This window comes from Phasianus colchicus, chromosome 6, assembly GCF_987193195.1.
Source record: "Phasianus colchicus chromosome 6, bPhaCol1.hap1.1, whole genome shotgun sequence".
Classification (NCBI taxonomy): domain Eukaryota; kingdom Metazoa; phylum Chordata; class Aves; order Galliformes; family Phasianidae; genus Phasianus; species Phasianus colchicus.
The window spans coordinates 52,839,262-52,858,324 of record NC_143441.1 but is presented as its reverse complement, the minus strand read 5'-3'; the positions used below and the strand labels follow the sequence as shown (position 1 = coordinate 52,858,324).

The following is a 19,063-nucleotide window of genomic DNA, read 5'->3' as shown; positions in this document are numbered from 1 at the left end:
GGCAGGGATGCAATGCTGCACCAGTCCTGTGCCTGGGTGCAGGGCAGAGATGTGACCACAGCACATGCCTTGTGGTTACAGCACTGAAGGGCTTGTTGTCCAGTCTTGTTAGTTCTCAAATAGTAAAATGTCAATTACCTGTAGTTGTTTATGTGTTCCGGTGAAGGTTGTAGTGAGGAAGCAGCCCTTAAGGCAGCAGATTGTGAGACCAGTTGATCTCGGTCACCTTCTCACAATGGATTTTGTTAGGTAAAATGGTTGAAGGGATTCTGTCTCACCAAGGATTGTCTCCTGGTTTTAGTGGCACTGCTAAAAGCTCTTCTGTTATCCCATGGCTTCCCGAGGGGCAGCTGCCTGCTGTGCTTCGGGCTCTGGGTCACTTCGGGTGCACAGCAGAGCTCTGAACAGGTGGTGCAGCAGAGGCAGCTCTGTTTCTTTTGAATGCTTCTGAAGGATCTTTTGTGTGTTGGTTTTGGACAGCAGTTATATGATACGTCCCAGAGCTGCTTCTCTTTCCCTTAGCAGCCCCAGAGCCAAGGAGGGCAGTGTTCCATGTCGTTCCCATACCTGGTGGAAGAATATATTTCAAGCATTTGTCAGTAATGCCAATGGGTGTGATTTGGTGCTCATTCTGCACTAGCAAACACTCCTGAATGCCACTGTTTTCACTTTTCTTTCTGGTTCTAGGCAAAGTGCTTCATGGATTTCAAAGCTGGAGGTACATTATGTCACATTCTTGGTGCTGCTTACAAATATAAGAATGAACAGGGCTGGTAAGTTCTGATTTTGGTTTGTACACCTTTTGCATGTGATGAAGCACATGAAATGCCTATGCAGACTCCTTGAGATTTAATACTTGCTGGAGAATTGGGTAGGCAAGGGAGTTGGAGATGGGAAGAGGACTTTTTTCCCTGCTTTGCTGATGGTAGCTTTGTCTAAAGAAACACCCACGTTCCTCAATTTAAAGACGAGTTGTCCAAGTTTGAGCTCCTGAGCTTTGAGATTAGGAGTTGATTACAAACTTGAGACTTTTTTTTTTTTTTGCATTTATTTGCCATCTGACAGAGCAAATTAATCCCTTACTGTAGAATCTGCTTCCCGTCTGGAAGAGGCAGATCATTATTAATGTATTGTGAGCATGGGGTTTAGTCGTAGCTGAGGAATATGAATTGTTGCAAAGGCACATAAATACAAAGCAATCTGCTGCTTCTCAACCTCCATAAATGAGGAGTGTGAGTTAAAGCAGTGCCCTGTACCACTGACACAGGTATTAAAGCTCTTCACGTGATATCCGTGTAGTTCTGGCTTCTGCATCTCTAAGTTAGCCACAGAGTCATAGAATGAATCATAGAATGGCCTGGGTTGCAGAGGCCCACAGTGCTCATCCAGTTCCAACCCCCTGCTGTGTGCAGGTCGCCAACCAGCAGCCCAGGCTGCCCAGAGCCACATCCAGCCTGGCCTTGGATGCCTGCAGGGATGGGGCATCCACAGCCTCCTTGGGCAACCTGTTCCAGTGCCTCACCACCCTCTGGCTGAAAAACTTCTTCCTAATATCTAACCCAAATCTCCCTTGTCTCACTTTAAAACCATTCCCCCTTTTTCTATCACCATCCACCCTCACAAACAGCCGTTCCTCCTCCTGTTTATCTGCTCCCTTCAAGTACTGGAAGGCCACAGTGAGATCTCCCTGGCGCCTTCTATTTTCCAAGCTAAACCATTCCAGTTCCCTCAACCTTTCCTCATAGGAGAGGTGCTCCAGCCCTCTGATCATCAACATCCTTCCAAGGTCCATCAAGGTCCTTCCAGGAAGGCATGAGTTACTGTATTTGAGAGCATTAGGAGGAAAATGAGGATGGGAGGTCTTGAGATGAAAGCAAGCAGAGATGGGTTTTGTACAAGCATTTGAATAACTCTTGATCTGATGTTGTGCAGACCTGTAAGAGCGTTCCTGGAACTGGCTGTGTTTCTGTGACCCACAAAAGCAATTCAAAAGGCAAAAATCCAGTTATTCTGGTAGGGCTGGTTGGTTTTGAGTTGTTCATACTCACGTCAGCACATTGGATATCTGAGGTGCTTATATGGGAGAGCTGGAAGGAGTGAAATGCTGCCAGGCTTTGTTTCCTTACTGCCAGCACCTGGGGCGAGATGCCTGTTGGCAGTGTTCTGTGTGCCGTAGCATTCAGGGTTGCCTTGCTGCCTCTTTGCCTGCAGGTAAATATTCATCAAGTAGGAGCCACTTCCATGTTCCCCTTTTTTATTGCGGAGCAAATGGAGTTTTCATTTACTGCAGTTTATCAGCACAGCGCAGGCACACGGCTGCCTCCTCTCTTCTCACTCTCTTGCTGATTCCTCAGCACTAGTGGGTAGTGCCTTGTGTTCGTGCATGTGGGATGTAGAGGGAAGTAATACTGGAACTTAACTCTGAGAATCAGATTTAGATCTTGGAATGTGTCCTTCACTGACCCAACCAAATAATACGTGGTGTTTTGCCTGAAATATGATTTTTTATTTAATAGTATGCATTGTCACTCTTGCTTAACCTGTTTGTGAATGATCTGTCTTATAGGAGAAGTACCTTTCCTCGCCATAATAGGTATGTCTGAAAAGTGCACTTACCCAGTGCAGCTGGACATACCCTGTCTGTCACTGCCATTGAAGTGGTGGCTAAAACCTGCCAGAGGTGTCCTGTAATCTGAGCACAGGAGGGATTAGCACTGCTATTTCATCTTCTTTACAAAGAGTTCTATTGCTTGGTACATGGACTTGCTTCTCTTCAAGTATGGGCTGCAAAAGTGTGGGGCGTGAATAGCATTTAATGAATCCAAAATGCAGATTGCAGGCAACCAAATGTAACAGCTTTGGTCAAATCAGAGTGCCTTACACGTCTTTGTTTCAGAGGTACTGCCAGCTGTTGGCCATCTAGGAAGGTAGATTCTTTTGCATTAATTTGACGTTTATTTCCATTTGCTTCCTTGAAACCTTACTGTACCTTATCTGAAGCACACATGTTTTGAATAAACCATGAAACATCAGTGTGTGAGTCCTGAAGAAGTGGCTGGGCTTTGGCTCAGCATCCTGTGTGTGTCAGTACAGCAGTGCTTTGGGCTGTGCTTGTCCTGCCTCAGTCAGCACGCAGCTCCCACATGCACAGGCAGTAGGTATGTCAGAGTATCCTCTGCCATTTGTTCCCCAGCTCTTTAGCAGGAGGGGATGCATCTGTAATCCTGATGGAGGGTAGGAAGAGCCTTCTGCTGATGCTGTCTGGTTCTGCGTTGGACAGCTGCTGTCTGATGTGCTGAGAGCCCCCAGTGAAGGAGGACATGGCAGCCTCAGCTGAAGGGTCTGTGTTATGTTCAGCAGAACCTCTGTGATGCCCTGGCTGTGCAGTAATGGGTTTTCTGACTTCAATCCTGCTGTGGTTTACCTTTGTTGCATATTTATCAACTTTAAACATTGATTGGATGTGTTACTGGAAAGAAGTGTGTGTCTAAAAGAAACTGTCATGAAACATATGGGCACAGCACTGCATTCTGGTGCTTGGAGCTGCACTCTGAACTCAGAGCAGCTCGCCAGTCACTGCAGGGTAACGAGTTTATGACTGTGGGAAGTATTTCTACATGCTGAAATCCCTATCCCACTCCTGGCTGCCAGCTCAGCATTCCTGTTCAGAGCACTCTCAGCCCCTGCTGGTGGCTGTTTCCAAAGCTGCATGGACACAGAGGTGCAGCAGGCAGTGCCTGATCACCCCAGGGCAATGTTGTGTTGGGCTGAGCCTGCCTTGGACCCCTGCAGCTCCGCACCCATGGCTCATGCAGTGCTCTTAGTGCCATCAGTGCCCAGCCTGACCCTTTCTGGGGGCACAGTTTTCAGGTCCTTCACTCAGGGTGGTTCATCTGCAACACGTGCAGGTGGGTCTGCAGGATGCCTGCTGGGGCTCTCGTGCTTCTGCCTTCCCTGTTTCTCACAGACGTTTCCATCTGCACTGTCACTCCTAGAGTTGGATTCCTTTCTCACTGCAGTGGGGAGCTTTAAAGTACCAGAGTCCCATTAAGATGATCGTCTTGTTGGATTCGATGGTCTCAATGAGCCCCTTCCAACTTGGGCTGTTCTATAATACTGATGTGGGTCGTTAGCTGCCCTGTGCTGTGCATGAAGCCCTTCTCATGGCTCAGGAAGGGATTGCCTATGTTCCTGGGCTGGATTTTGGGGTGGGTGCTGGCAGCACCCAGCGGTTGGACAAACTCCACCACTGAGTCGTGGGTTTCCCCCTCCAGCTGGTGAAACTTGCCTTGAATATTTGATGGTTTCCATTGAATTATCCCCTGTGCCTGCAGTGGAACACACAACCCTTCTGCAGGGTTTTGCTGAACAATTCCAGCCTTCGTTTTTCTTAAACCTATCACAAATCATTTTCATTTTGTTGATTGCTTCATTGTGTTGGTTGGTTGTTTTTTTTTTTTTCACTTGAGGGCTACCAAGCAAAGCAAAACTACTTGATTGTGCCCTGAGTGTTCCCGTGTAGCTTCCCAGTGTGTTGTTTTTCATGTGTTACATGAGAGATTCTTTGCTTCTGAGCAGAGGAAAGTTGAATCCTTTAATACTTTTTGAATGGTTTCCCTCTACAGGCGGAGGTTTGACCTGCAGAACCCATCCCGGATGGACCGAAACGTGGAGATGTTCATGAACATTGAGAAAACACTAGTGCAGGCAAGAGACTCAGATCAGAGTGTTGAGTTCCCTGTACATAGAATGGCTTGGGTTGGGAGGGACCCCAGGCATCATGAAGCTCCAACCCCCCACCAATGCAGGGCCACCAACCTCCACATTTCACAGGGCCCCATCCAACCTGGCCTTGAACACCTGCAGGGATGGACGGGGCATCCACAGCCTCTCTGGGCAGCTGTTCCAGCACCTCACCACTCTTCACAGCAAATAATTTCCCCCTGACATCCAACCTTAATCTTTTCTCTTTCCATTTAGAACCATTTTCCCTTGTCATGCTGTAATCTGCCTCAGCTGTGAGCAGCTGAAGAGCGTCCTCTCTAACTTCTCTCTAAGAATTAAGTACTTCCCTCCCTCTCCTTCCCCATCTTGGTCACATTTGTGTTACCAGTAGAAAACTTTGGAGTGTTCACACTGATACTTGGTGGATACACTCAGGGTGAGGAAAAAATGCCAGTAAGGTTAGGCAGTGCATCCCCAACATCTCCATCATCCCATGCAGGTCCCACCTTCAGGCCTGAGTAAGTGCTGCTCTGCACATCTGGTCTTTCCTCCTTGAGACTTTCAGCTTTGTAGTGAAATTGAGCCTTTTCAGGGCTGGTGTGTATTTTGACCCTGACTTCTGCTGTCAGACCTCCATTGCTGCTACCAGAAAACAGCAGGTAGCAGTTGTGTGGAGTTCCATCTGAAGTTATTTGCTCTCTTTTTTACTGCTGGATGAGAATAACAAAGTATTTTTCCCAAACTCTAGAACCTGAGCTCTGTCTTTTATTGTCAGACAGCATAACAACAAACGTAACTTTCAAGTGATTGTCAGAAATGGAAATGAGAGAATGATAAGAAACAATACTTCATATTTCAGAAGTATTAAAATCATATAACTGAATATGCACGTAATAATGTGCGTGTTAAATCCCAAGTGAACGAAAGGCATCCCTGTCGGGTTTATGGGAATGCACAGAGCCATGTGGCAGTGGGACAGCCTGGGGCTGGAACTTGTCACATGGGGAACTTAAATTCCCTTTAATGAAAGTCCTGTCACAATACTTTGAAATCCAAGACATGGATTTTATTAAGGATATTTTGTGAAAGCAACACAAGAACTGCTGTGGTGAGCTGTGTTCCCGTTCCCTACACCAACAGCCCTCTGATGGGTGAATGCCACGAGCTGCAGAAATGAGCTGAGGACAAGGCTCCAGCAGGGAGTGGGCATGGGATTGTTGTCCTGAGGGGTTCTGGGCCTGGAGTTAGCACATCTCACCTGTCTGACACATCTGGGGCCATTTAAGCTTTTTGCAGCATTGGTGATTGTGATGGGAATTGTTTGGTTACTGTCACAAATGGTCTGCTAATTCCTTATTTTGTCTCCTCTCCACAGAACAACTGTCTGAGCAGACCAACCATCTACCTCATTCCAGATATAGAGCTGAAGCTGGCTAATAAACTGAAGGATATTGTCAAACGTCACCAGGTAACTTACACAGCATTTCCCAGGACAGTGTGTTTGCATGAGTGCAGCATACTGGTGATGTTTGGGCTGTGTCTGACAGTGCCAGGCAGCAGCAAGAAGTCGGTTCAGACCACAGGTCAGCCATCTGTAGAATGCCATTAGTGGTTATCATCACGTGGGTGCTGAATCATTACTCTGCTCTGAAAGTAAATGAGCTTCTGAGGCTTAAAGCTGCAAGCAGTGTGAGATGTGTTTTCTCAGTGAGGTTGCTGCAGGCCTGAGCTGATTTAATGTTGAATTATGCTTACATAAAGCAGAAGCTCAGTTTGTCCAAGTCTGAGCCCAAAAAAGGTAGTGCATAGCATAACTGTTCTAGACGTGTGGGAGCAAGCATAAAGAAGTTTCAGCCTTAAAAACGCTGCCTTTTTAGGTTTTTTTTATTACTTCTTTTTTTTTTTCTTATTTATGCTGAACAGAGCACAAGCAACATCAGGTTCTTGTTAGAACATTTCCACAGGAATCAACATCTTTGTAACTTACCATACTCAGTGATGGCCTGAATAAGGTTAATGGCTTCATCTTTTAAAACATAAATGGGCTTTCACTACTCTTGAGGGAAATACTCTGGAATGTGAACTCTTTGGACAAATAGTACTGAGCAGAGCACTGCTCTGGGTGAATTGGGAAGGAATGTGCTCTGTAGTCCTTTGTGTCAAGACAGCTCACTGCTGGTAGCCAAAGGGAATGCTTTCCTTTCCAGGTTAAATGTATTTGCTGTGTTATGGTTCTGAACCATCTTCTCAGCTTTAACTGTATAGCTTTTCTCAAGTTACTCACAGAATCACAGAATGGTTTGGGTTGGAAGGGACCTGAAGGATCACGAAGCTCCAACCCCCACCAATGCAGGGCCACCAACCTCCACATTTCACAGCAGCCCAGGCTGCCCAGGGCCCCATCCAACCTGGCCTTGAACACCTCAGGGATGGACAGGGCATCCACAGCCTCTGGGCAGCTGTTCCAGCACCTCGTAGTTCTTCAGCTGAATCCAGATGCTTGCTGTTGCTGAGATAAGGGTTAATGCTCTCTGCAGTCTGCTGATGAAGTCATTGCTGTTTCTCACAGTGATTTTCTTTATGAATGTTGATTTCTTTATAAGAAGCAGCAGAATGATAATTTAGAACCTTCGAAGCAATGAGCAAGGTTAGCATTTATACCTGTTTGCCACCAACTTTACACCTGGTTATGCTTCCAGACACCTTCAGTTTGGCAGAGGCAGGAAGCAAAGCCTCACATTTTGCTTGTATCCTTCAGAAAGCTACTTTGAAGTCCGTCCCTTTCTCTACACTGAAGGCAGAGCCTAGGAAGGCTTCCTATTTTCCTGTTCTCTATGTATTATTTTCCTGAAGCTCTGTAGGAAATAGATGAGGAATACTGATTCAGATTAGGTACCTGGAGAGGTCTCTGCAGCTCATGGCCAATGCAGGGAGAGTTCCCATTATTGTGCCATGAGCACTCTGCAGATCCTTCAGTCACACCTGGGCACATCCCTTCTCTCCTGAAGGATTTTAAATTCTTCTCATTTCACAGCTTCCTTTTCTTGCTGCTGCTCAAAGAGCCCCTCCTCTCCTTCTTCCCAGTTCTGTGTTCTTGCTAGGAGAGAACTGGTCGCGTTCCAACCCCTGACAGCAGAGCAGTCCCCCAGTATTCCTACCACCATGTAATGCATCTTCAAGCTTCGTAATGCTTTTCTCCTCCTGATGGCTGGTGGCAGCCTTGCAAGTCAGTTGTTCATGTACTGTTTGCTGTACACTGTTCCATCTGTTCTTAAGCCCTTTAAATAGATCTTCCATTTGTAATGGAATGTAAATTCTGAATAACATTCTCACACAAACTGTACCAAAACATAATTCCTCCTCTGCAAAAGAGCCTGAGCTCTGTGAATTTCTGCTTTCCTGGAGGTGGCTGTTCATCTTCAGAGACTGGCAGTGTCTGCAGTGCATGGGAGGATCTAGATGTAGAGTCATAGAACTATAGAATGGCTTGGGTTGGAAGGGACCTGAAGGATCACGAAGCTCCAACCCCCACCAATGCAGGGCCACCAACCTCCACATTTCACAGCAGCCCAGGCTGCCCAGGGCCCCATCCAACCTGGCCTTGAACACCTCAGGGATGGACGGGGCATCCACAGCCTCTCTGGGCAGCTGTTCCAGCACCTCACCGCTCTCACAGCAAACAACTTCCCCCTCACATCCACCTGAAATCTGCCCTCCCTCAGCTTCCAACCATTTCCCCTTGTCCTGCTGTTATCTCCCCTTTCCAAGAGTTGAAGATATCTAACAGATCCCCAGCTACTGAGCAGGATTTTCATCCATGATAATGTAGGTCCCCTGGTAGTGTAATTGTGGCATCTCTGTGAGCATGTGACATTCACTTCTTGTTGCTTCTTACATGTGAATTGTTATAAAACTGCAAGAATAGAAAGTATGTTCATGTTTGAACATTGGTCACAAAATTGTGTAGCATTATTGTTGTTTCTGATATATTCCCTTTGTGTTACTATGTCGGAGTGTGAAAAAGACCGTAAGTTTTTGTTTTTTCATGTACAGGCATGTTTACTAAGAGTGTTGTCCTGTTCATGGCAGCTATATGTAGTGAAGCTCTTGTTTGTGCTTAAATTGTAGTATTTAGAAATACGCTTAAAATTACTTTTTTTCTAGCACTTCAATTAGAGGTTGTGTTCTCCGTAGTTGCAGTGAGCCTTCATTGTTTCTGGGTGTCATGAGATATGTGGGTATAAGGAAACAACTGGTATTGGGGAGAATGAGGTGGTTGCTTACCTGGTGTCTTTTCCTCTCACCTCTTCCACAGGGAACAGTAACTGAGGAGAAATCCAAGGCCACCCACCACGTGTATCCAAGTCCTACCTCAATGGATGATGGTAAAGATGCTTTCCAATTTTGAAGTGGAAATAATCTTTTAGCACCTTTGGAAGATTTCACACAGGCACAGAATGTTCTTAACCTGCTCCTGAGAGCTCCTGTAAAGCATTTTTAGGATTAACAATTCCAGATAGAATTGCTGTGCTCTGCTTCTAACTATTGGGTTTAACACAGAATCACACAGAGAATCACAGAATGGCCTGGGTTGGAAGGGACCTCAAGGATCACGAAGCTCCAACCCCCCACCAATGCAGGGCCACCAACCTCCACATTTCACAGCAGCCCAGGCTGCCCATGGCCCCATCCAACCTGGCCTTGAACACCTCAGGGATGGACGGGGCATCCACAGCCTCTCTGGGCAGCTGTTCCAGCACCTCACCACTCTCACAGCAAACAACTTCCCCCTCACATCCAACTGAAATCTGCCCTCCCTCAATTCCAACCATTTCCCCTCGTCCTGCTGTCACTCACCCTTCCCAAGAGCTGACTCCCCTCCTGTTTGTAGGCTCCCTTGAGGTGCTGAAGGCTGCAATGATTCACCCTGCAGCCTTCTGTTCTCCATGCTGAACAAGCCCAGCTCCCTCAGCCTGTCTTTGTAGTGGAGGTGCTGCAGCCCTCTGAGAATCTTTATTTGGCACAGCTCTTAGCAGTTGGGTTAGCTGAAATATTAGTGTTTATTGCAGTGTATGCAAAGCAAGTGAACATTGATTTTGTCCCACATAACTTACAGGGTGAGGGGGACCAAAGCCTAAGGGTCTGGAAGAACTGAGGAACAAATTAACCTGGATTAGAATTAAACATTAGAAGGAAGGATAATGGAAGTAGGGAAATTAAAGCTGAAGTTTCCATTAGCTTTTTTTTTTTTCTTCTTCCTTGGTGTGTTCCCCCCATTGTGTAAGAATTGGACAAAACTTGGGTGGAGCAGTATTAGGGGACAGCAAGATGTGTGAAAGGTATCACAGACACCGAAGTAAAAGAGAATGAAAAGCCTTCTGCCATGTTCTGCACTTTCTGGTTATAGATTGGGAATGTTGTCATTGCCTGTGGTTTGGCAAGGTGGACACAGTAACAAACAGACTTGATAAATGGAGGCTGTTGGCTTTATTATAATGAGTTCTGTTGGCTTTATTATAATGAGTTCTGTTGGCTTTATTATAATGAGTTCTGTCTCTGTATGCAGTAGGATCTCAGGAGCAATTTAAAAGCTTTAGCCTTCATCAAATAGCAAAAAAGAGCTCTGCTGTGTTTCTGTGTTAAGTAGCAGTCCTTGCTGGTGCTCTGCCATAGCTGGCTGTTCCTGGTATGCCCTGGCATCCCAGCTCCACTAGATGGAAGTATTCACTTCCACATTGGGATGATGGAGGACTGTTTGTCCATTGGTGCTGTTCTGTGTGTTCTGTGTTTCTGGGAATGTGTCTAGCTACAAGTTTGCATTGCTTTTACCACTGCTTTGGGTTCTTGACAAGGGTTGGACGTGGCAGTTCTGCAGTCAGTGAGCATGCAGCTGTGCTGCACAGAGCTGCCTCAGCCCTGGTTTGCAGGAGGTGAGAGAACAGCTGTGAATTCAAGCAGTGATGTTCCACATGTGCAGCTCTTCGGTGTCTTTCCCTGGGCCATGCTGAGAGTAGAACTTAGTGCTGGGGACAGTCTTGTGGAACAAGTGGAAACCAATAGAAGATAATGAGGGTATTCGTAAGTCTAAGAAGGTTTTAAAATATATGTGTATTTACTGGTTGACAAGAAAACATTTTGAGAGAAGTTCAGTCCTTTCAGTTGCACAATGATGAGAAAAAATTGTGGCAGACTGAAGAGTATCTCTCACCATGTTGTTGCTGGTTGCAGGAAGTCGTTTTGAAGGTTTTACTCTGAGCTGTTCCAGCCAGGCAGAGCTTTGGGGAGATGGGATGGGCCTGGGGGAGCTGGCAGTGCTGTGTGCCCCACCAGCAGCTCCTCTATTGCTGGGAAGCAGATGAGTGTTTGAGGCTCTGTTGGGCTTTAGTCATGAGCACGTTAGGGCATGGATATGTATGGCCAGGGAAGGAAATGCAATCACTGTTTGTATTAAAATGATTTTCCTAATTTAATATTTGTGATTTATACAAGCTGAGCATATGAATGTTTATGCATGGCAAAATTGATGCAGGCAACTATATTACTATTACAGGTTCAGGGCACTGTAATTTCACTGCAGTATGCTTAAACAGAGATGATTGCATTAATTTTTCTATGCTTGACTATAGGAAAGCAAAACTGTGTGTTATGTACTTTGCAATCTGAATCTGATCTAGATCTCTTTCCCCTTTGCAGATGAATGGTTGAGACCAGTGATGAAAAAAGACAAGCAGGTGCTGGTGCATTGGGGCTTCTTTCCAGACAGGTAAATCAAGGGGGGGGAAAGCACACCTCAAATCTCAATTTAGTTAAAGGCAAAGGACCGCTTAGAAGTTGCCATTAGGCCAATCCATGTCCTCAGACAAGCTGCTCTTCCAGCATACTAAGCTTTGCCTTTCCTGATAGCCGTGCTCTGCCCTCATTGCTGTCAGTGAACCTGCATGGAGGATGTCCCAGCTGTGTGGCTGCACTCTTCTCTTGTTCTGCAGAGCAGTGGGCACAGATGTGTTCTCCAGTGCCCTATGCCTGTTTCAGCAGGAGAGAGCAAACAACATCATGCTCAAGTTTCCTTCTTCATGCTGATGAGCTATTACATATTTTTCTATTTGTATCATATAACCAAGGGTGTGTCTACTGTGTAGGTGTGTATATAAAGGTATTTATAAATACCAGTATAAACACTAAAAAAATGCTGCACACACATCTTTTCTGAAGTATGACTTCTTCCAGCTGCTCAGCACCTGGTTATGAGGGGTTCTGGTTTGGAATGCAGTTTCTTAATATTAACAAACAGATTTATGAGGGTAATAATATTTGGAAAAGTGACTGTAAATAATGTCTTGGTTCTGCAGCAGTAGGGATTGAAGAAGGGGATGCATTCTTTTTTCTCCTAAGAGTGTGGTATCTCTTGCTTTAAATTCTTAAGAAACAATTAACTTACTGACAGGGTTTGCACCAGTGACTCCACGTGTAATGTACCCCTGAATGCAGAGACGTGCAGTTCCAAGCAGGAGATAACATCACTGAGATGGGTTCTGAGTTCAGAAAGTGAAAAATGTGCCCTGGATGCCTCAGACCCCTCCCTTCTCAGAGTGCCCTGTTCCCACAGCAGGAACCTGTGATGATTCCTTTGTTTGACTTCCACTGAGTGGAAAATAATGTGCCGTTCCATCCCAGCAGTATGATTTGCAGATGTCAGAATTGCTGAATAAATATTCCTGCTGGTGATCTCTCTGGATGAGCAGCCCAGGGGACCAATTTTGTTTTCTCTGCTTCTTCTCATTAGCTATGACACTTGGGTTCATGCCAACGAAATAGATGCTGAAATTGAGGATCCTCCAATTCCTGAAAAGCCGTGGAAGGTGAGTCTGCCTTAAAGAGCTTCCCAGAGTTACTGTATTGCTATAACCCATCCGGGAGTGCTACTGGGTAGATGTCTTAATGTGCTGCTGAGTATCAGTGACTGTATTTCCATATATATGGAAAAAGAGAGTGATATTTCTAGAGCTGTAATGAAAACTCCCAGCACGTTTCTTTGGTCTGGAGAGGGGCACTATGGGGAAAATCTTGTGGATGATGAGGGCAGATGAATGCATCCCTCATAATGCAAAAATTACCATCTTTATTCTGGCCTGAGTTGGGGGGTTTTGTGTTAAAGGTAATTCCTTCCTCTGCTGCTGAGATGGAGCTGTCTCTGGGAGGAGAGCTGACTGCTCATTACTGGGTGTAATTAGTTAAGGAGTGGGGATGGGGATAATACCTCATCTCTTTTGACGTTCTTCTGAAGAATGCTGTGATAGAAAAGAGCCATCCAGTGAGGAGCCCAAGGTTACTTCACATGTATTACAGGATTTAAAACACTTTTGTGTGTGTGCAGAAACTTCATATGTGGAAATGGCCAAGAAGAATAGGAGCTATGATATGGAAATTGGCTTCTTTAGGAAACAAACCTCTGGTACAACTGAAACCTTGTTGTTCTTTGTCAGTTGTTATTGTGGCAACTTTATTTGCAGTAGTTTCAGGTACTGGCAGCAGAGCAGAGCTGGATGGGCTCCCCGTGCCCTCATCCCACCCTGCTGGTTTCCCTTGGCTCAGCACTGCTGGAGATACCTCCTCTTTCTCCTGTTGGTTCTTGCTCTGACCGAATGTGCCACGAGCCCTGGCACTGCTGCAGGCAGCACAGCTGTGGGCACGCAGCTGTCCCTGGAGTGAGAGCCAACGTGGGAGCCTCTGAGAAAACAGCAGCTGCTTCAAGAGCCCCTGAGGGCCACAGCTCACATTGCTCTGCAGCACTGTTTGCTTAATGGGGAGCTCTGCTCGTAGCTGATGTCGCAGGGATGGAAGAAGTCGTTCTGATTTACTTTGCTGCAAGAGGACAGTACAAAGCAGTTAGAATCAAACAGCAGTAAATACTACTTAACGTCCTGTTATTGGACTTATTCCTTTATGCATCACATGCAGTGTTGTTCTGTGTCTGTGCTGTTCATGTGAATAGCAGGGTTAGGAAAGGGCAGCTCAGGTCAGAACATAACTCGCTGTGATGTCTGTTCAGACACTCCCTATTCCGAACTGCTGCTTGTAAATAAATGGGACTTAAGCTTTTTGTGTATAAATCACACTAAAGCTCGAAAATTTCATTATTCAGCTATGTAAACCTGCAGATGACTGTTTTAAATCAGAATAGTCAATCCTCACAAGATATGGCCGTTCTTCATTTTGTCTCCATTGCAGCACCTTCTGTTTGCTAAGGTGATCTGTGTCAGACTTGGTGGATCCTGAGAAGAATTTTTGGTATCTGAAGTATGCTTTCAGTGCAGAGCCATTGCCCCAGCTGTGAGAGCTGACCTCACACTTGAGATGACTTAAAATGACAGAAGAGCAGACATGGCATTCAGCAGGCTTATAGCATGTCCAGCCTTCATAGCATTGCCTCACGGAGCTGTCACTTAATGTGTGTAAAATTCCTGTGAGATCCATAACTTCAGACCCTCATAACAAGGCTGAAAGTATTTCCTTCATCCTGTGAGGTCCGTTGTAGAGTGACTACTTGCAAGAAGCAACATGTCATTATGATCACAGAAACAGACTGCCTTGGGTTGGAAGGGATCTCAAGGATCACCAAGTTCCAGCCCCCTGCTGCAGGCAGGGCTGCCAACTGCTGGATCAAGTACCAGATTAGATTGGCCAGGGCCCCATCCAGCCTGGCCTTGAACACCTCAGGGATGGACGGGGCATCCACAGCCTCTCTGGGCAGCTGTTCCAGCACCTCACCACTCTCACAGCAAACAACTTCCCCCTGACATCCAACTGAAATCTGCCCTCCCTCAATTCCAACCATTTCCCTTATCCTGCTGTTATCTCCCCTTCCCAAGAGCTGACTCCCCTCCTGTCTGTAGGCTCCCTTGAGGTGCTGAAGGCTGCAATGATTCACCCCGCAGCTTCTCTTCTCCAGGCTGAACAAGCCCAGCTCCCTCAGCCTGTCTTTGTAGTGGAGGTGCTGCAGCCCTGCTCATCTTTGTGGCTCCTCTGGACCCTCTCCAACAGCTCCCTGTCTTTCTTGTACTGGGGCTCCAGACCTGGATGCAGTGCTGCAGATGGGGCCTCACAAGGGCAGAACAGAGGTGGACAATCACCTCTCTGTCCCCACTGTCACCCCTCTGCTGATGGAGCCCAGGATAGCATTTGCATTCCAAGCTACAAGAGCACACTGCTGGCTCACGTTCAGTTTTTCATCCACCAGAACCCCCAGGTCCTTCTCCACAGGGCTGCTCTCATGTTCTTCTCCCAGTCTGTATTCATATCTGGGATTACCCTGACCCAAGTGCAGCACCTTGCACTTTGCTATGTTGAAGCTCACTAGGTTCACATGGGCCCACCTTTTGAGCTTGTTGAGGTGGATGGCATTCCTTCATTCTGCTGTATTAACTCCACCACTCAGCTTGGTGTCATCAGCAGACTTGCTGAGGGTGCATTCAATCCCATCATCAGTGTCACTAATGAAGATGTTAATGAGTGCTGCTCCTGTAACAGACCCCTGGGGGACACTGCTCATCACCTGGACACAGTGCCATTCAACACAGCCCTCTGGCTGCCACCTTCCAACCAATCCCTTATGCACCCCTGATATCTCCAGTTTAGAGATAAGGATGTGGTGAGGGACCGTGGCCTTGCAGAAGCCCAGGTAGCTGACATCAGTTGCCTTCCCTTTGTTCACCAGTGCTGTCACTCCATCATAGAAAGCTGTCAGATGGGTCAGGCATGAGCTTCCCTTGGTGAATCCATGCTGGCTGTCTGGGATCACCTGCTTGTCCCTCACGTGCCTCATGTTGTTCCGTTCTCTAGGTTCATGCCAAGTGGATTTTGGACACAGATATATTCAACGAATGGATGAATGAAGAGGATTATGAGGTGGATGAGAACAGGAAATCTGTGAGTTTTCGGCAGAGAATCTCCATGAAGAATGAAGAGGTAGGTGGCTCTCAGCTCAGCGTGTGACTTGCTGTACATTAATATTCCTTCTCTGCAGAAGTGACTGAAATTCAGACAAGCTGAACACTTTCAGGTACCTGTGGTAGTACAGCTTAGTGTGAATTTCTTCTGATGTGTCATTTATTGAGAATTATTGTTCTCTTTTTTTATTTCTACATTCTTTCCCTTTCCCAAGGATGGCAAGAGAGGAGATTGACTTTGTACTTTCTTTTAAATGAAACTAGGGCTCCATTGGACAGCATCAATTAATTTCCAGATTCTCTAATTCCGTATTCTTCCTGATGCAGAAAGTTTGATAGGACTCTGAGAGCATTCATTTAACCTTGAGCTCTGGCTGCTTGCTGGGAAATCCTTCCTGATGGGTAGAGTACATTGAACGTGCCATCAGTTAGCTGCTGAGTCTTGCTCTGAGAGCACAGTTTGTAGGTAGCTCCTGCAGTATCAGGGATGGCTATAAAAAACTTACATTATTTCACCTTGACAGATGTGTGTTTGGAAAGCATCCTGGAGCTGAGGATGGCGCTGGCTGCTTACTGCTTTCAGCTCCTTTGTTGTAAGATGTAATAAGGAAGACTGGCCTGCAGCATTTCAATAACTGCAATACTAGGGCTGAGCTGACAGCTTCATTTCTCTTACAGCCTGTGCGTAGTCCTGAGAGGAGAGACAGGAAAGCAGCAGCAAGTACACGGAAAAGAAAGCATTCTCCTTCTCCACCCCCCACTCCTGTGGAGTCAAGAAAAAAGTCAGGGAAGAAGGGGTGAGTGTCTTATTTGGGGAAGCTGGGGCTGATGTTCTTGAAGGTGTGCTTGTGGGCAGCCCTGTCTGATGTCGCTATTCACACCTTAGAACCTTAGTGTAGAATCATTATTTCTACACTGGGTTTGTGAGGTTTTCTTTACTTCTCTGTGGAAGTGCATTGCCTGTGGGTGGAGGAGAATCTGTGCAAATCCTGATGTTATCTGTTCCTCAGCAGCAGGACGTGGTGCTGCACTGACAACAGAACTTAGGGAAAACTTACTCAGCTGCTTCTAAAATAGCTGCGGTTAGTGCAAGCAGTGGTACTTGGTACGTCTTGAAAGAGAATGGTGGAATGACTGCATTTAATTGGGGAACTTTTAATCTCCATAGCCATGTGTTTTGAAGTGAACTTTTGAAATATCGCTTCACCTGAACACTGTTTGTTGATTACAGTTTGCCCACGGGTCGGTGGTGTTTGATTTTTTTCTCTGTGCTTGTTTGATCTTTAAAAAAAAGGCCAAGATTATAACCAAATAAAAGCTTACCACCAATGGGGTTCTGTGCTGTGGGTGGGAGCACTTAAAAAGTGCTTAAAGTGCTGGAGGCATCCAAGGCCAGGCTGGATGTGGCTCTGGGCAGCCTGGGCTGCTGGTTGGCGACCTGCACACAGCAGGGGTTGGAACTGGATGAGCATTGTGCTCCTTTGCAACCCAGGCCTTTCTATGATTAAAAATTCAGGGCTTCTTTAGCAGTGCTATGGGGCTCTTAAAAAAAGAAGCAACAAACAGTGCTGGAAGTCTGTCATCTGAGATGAGAAGGTCAGATAATGAATCAATCCTTCCTGTTTTTTTACAAATGTGAAGTCTGAGTTCACTTCTGTAAGGAGGGGCCTGGGTGATTCTGCCTTTGTTCCCAGAAGGACTTTCTCTGGATATAGAAATGATGTAGAAAAGCCAGCTTGTTTCTCAGATGAGGCAGAAGGCCTTGCAATGGTCTGTTGCCTCTTCTGGTCCGTGCAGCAGATGTCCTTATTGCAGCTTGGAAAAGGAGGAGTGGAAGTGAAGCACTGCTGCCCTGAGTCTCATGGGCATGCAGGTACTGCCAGCATGCTGGGATTCAGAATTCAGACAGCAGAGTCCTGCAGTCCTGAATCAATTGCAAAAGACCATCATTTGTATGAAACTGAGAGGCACTTCTGAATCATTAGGCTGCAAAAATTACTCACTAGTGCCCTTCTAAATTATTTTAGTAATGCACAGAGACTGGTTTTTGTTAACTCCACCAGCACTGCTTCCTACTGCACTGTTTGCCCAGAAGAGTTTTAACCCAGCCCTTTAATCCTGTTGTCTGGTGAAGGGTAACATCAAGGTGAATGCATCTGACAGTTGCAGCTATCAGAGGGTTTCTCTATGGTTTCTTTCAGACAAGCAACCATATATGGGAAAAGGAGAGGGCAGAAGGAAGAAGATGAGCAAGAAGATCTTACAAAGGACATGGAGGATCCCACACCAGTACCTAACATAGAAGAAGTGGTACTTCCCAAAAATGGTAAATTACATATATAGAGTATTTGAATGTTAAGGTAATTGCTTGAACTGTATAGAGAAAATATGCATGTGTTGTCAGATGTTTGGACTATGGTATCAAGTACCCAAGCTAACCATATGGAATTAGTGGAAGCTCTGCTGACATGCCCAGTGTGAGCAGAAGTGTCCATTTGTGCAGTAGGTGTTAAGGAAGGATAGGTCAGAAATAAAATTCTGCACCAAAGCATTTTGGATGTAGCAGTTTGACTTGATCTGGTTTGGATTGCATGGAGGAATTGCTCTGTGCTGTGCAGGTGGGAAGAGCACAGCTCTTGGAGCCCTCAGTGCCTGCATAGAGGCAGCATTGTGTTCCAGTGTGAAATCAGACAGAAGCCAAATAAATGGTCTCTTGTACTCAAACTGTCCCGACCAGATGAACTCTTCTGAACTGCAAAGACCCGACCAACAGAACAGTTTATTGATAAGATAGCAACAGCATGCTAGACGTTGATAATTGTATTTTGTCTGATGATTACTCATTAGAGCTGCAATCTTTGTTTTGCAGTGAACCCAAAGAAAGACAGTGAGAACACGCCTGTGAAAGGAGGAACAGTGGCAGACCTTGGTAAAGCACGCAGGGACACACACCCTTCTTACAGTAAAGTCGTGTTTGCAGGGCAGCAGGAGGAGTATATTTAACTCTCAGTTTTGAAAGGAATCTCTAATTCTAATTTCTGAATCAATTCATTTTTCATCTGTATTCCATTTGAAATGTGCTCTTCCTTTTGAGTCTGTTCCCTTGTAGACAGAGTGTTTGCTTTTTTGGGAAGTGACATATGAGCTCTTCTTTGGTAGATGTTTTTTCCTTACTAGGAGTTAGGGTGAATTGCAGGTTCCCTGAGCTTTGCTGGCCTTCTGGTATAAGAGATAGAACCTAGTGTCCCGTGTCCTATTATACAAGGCTACATCTGGGGCACTGGGCCAGGCAGTAATTAATTATGGATTCCTAAGTGTGGAAAAATTCTAATTATCCTTCCTCTTTATCCCCTCTCTGATGTGCTCCTTTGTCTGGGACCATTGAGTGCCTG

General features: G+C 45.9%; 1 protein-coding gene across 1 annotated transcript in view; it reads left to right on the top strand.

The window, feature by feature from the left end:
* SMARCC1 (SWI/SNF related BAF chromatin remodeling complex subunit C1) overlaps positions 1-19,063 on the top strand; it is a 70,586-nt gene that overhangs the window by 6,196 nt on the left and 45,327 nt on the right. Inside the window, exons 3-12 of the mRNA XM_090143287.1 lie at positions 688-773; positions 4,626-4,707; positions 6,101-6,193; positions 9,041-9,110; positions 11,419-11,488; positions 12,509-12,584; positions 15,565-15,690; positions 16,350-16,468; positions 17,873-17,997; positions 18,541-18,600. Coding sequence (XP_089999413.1) covers positions 688-773; positions 4,626-4,707; positions 6,101-6,193; positions 9,041-9,110; positions 11,419-11,488; positions 12,509-12,584; positions 15,565-15,690; positions 16,350-16,468; positions 17,873-17,997; positions 18,541-18,600 — 907 coding nt within the window. The remainder of the gene's footprint in view (positions 1-687; positions 774-4,625; positions 4,708-6,100; positions 6,194-9,040; positions 9,111-11,418; positions 11,489-12,508; positions 12,585-15,564; positions 15,691-16,349; positions 16,469-17,872; positions 17,998-18,540; positions 18,601-19,063) is intronic.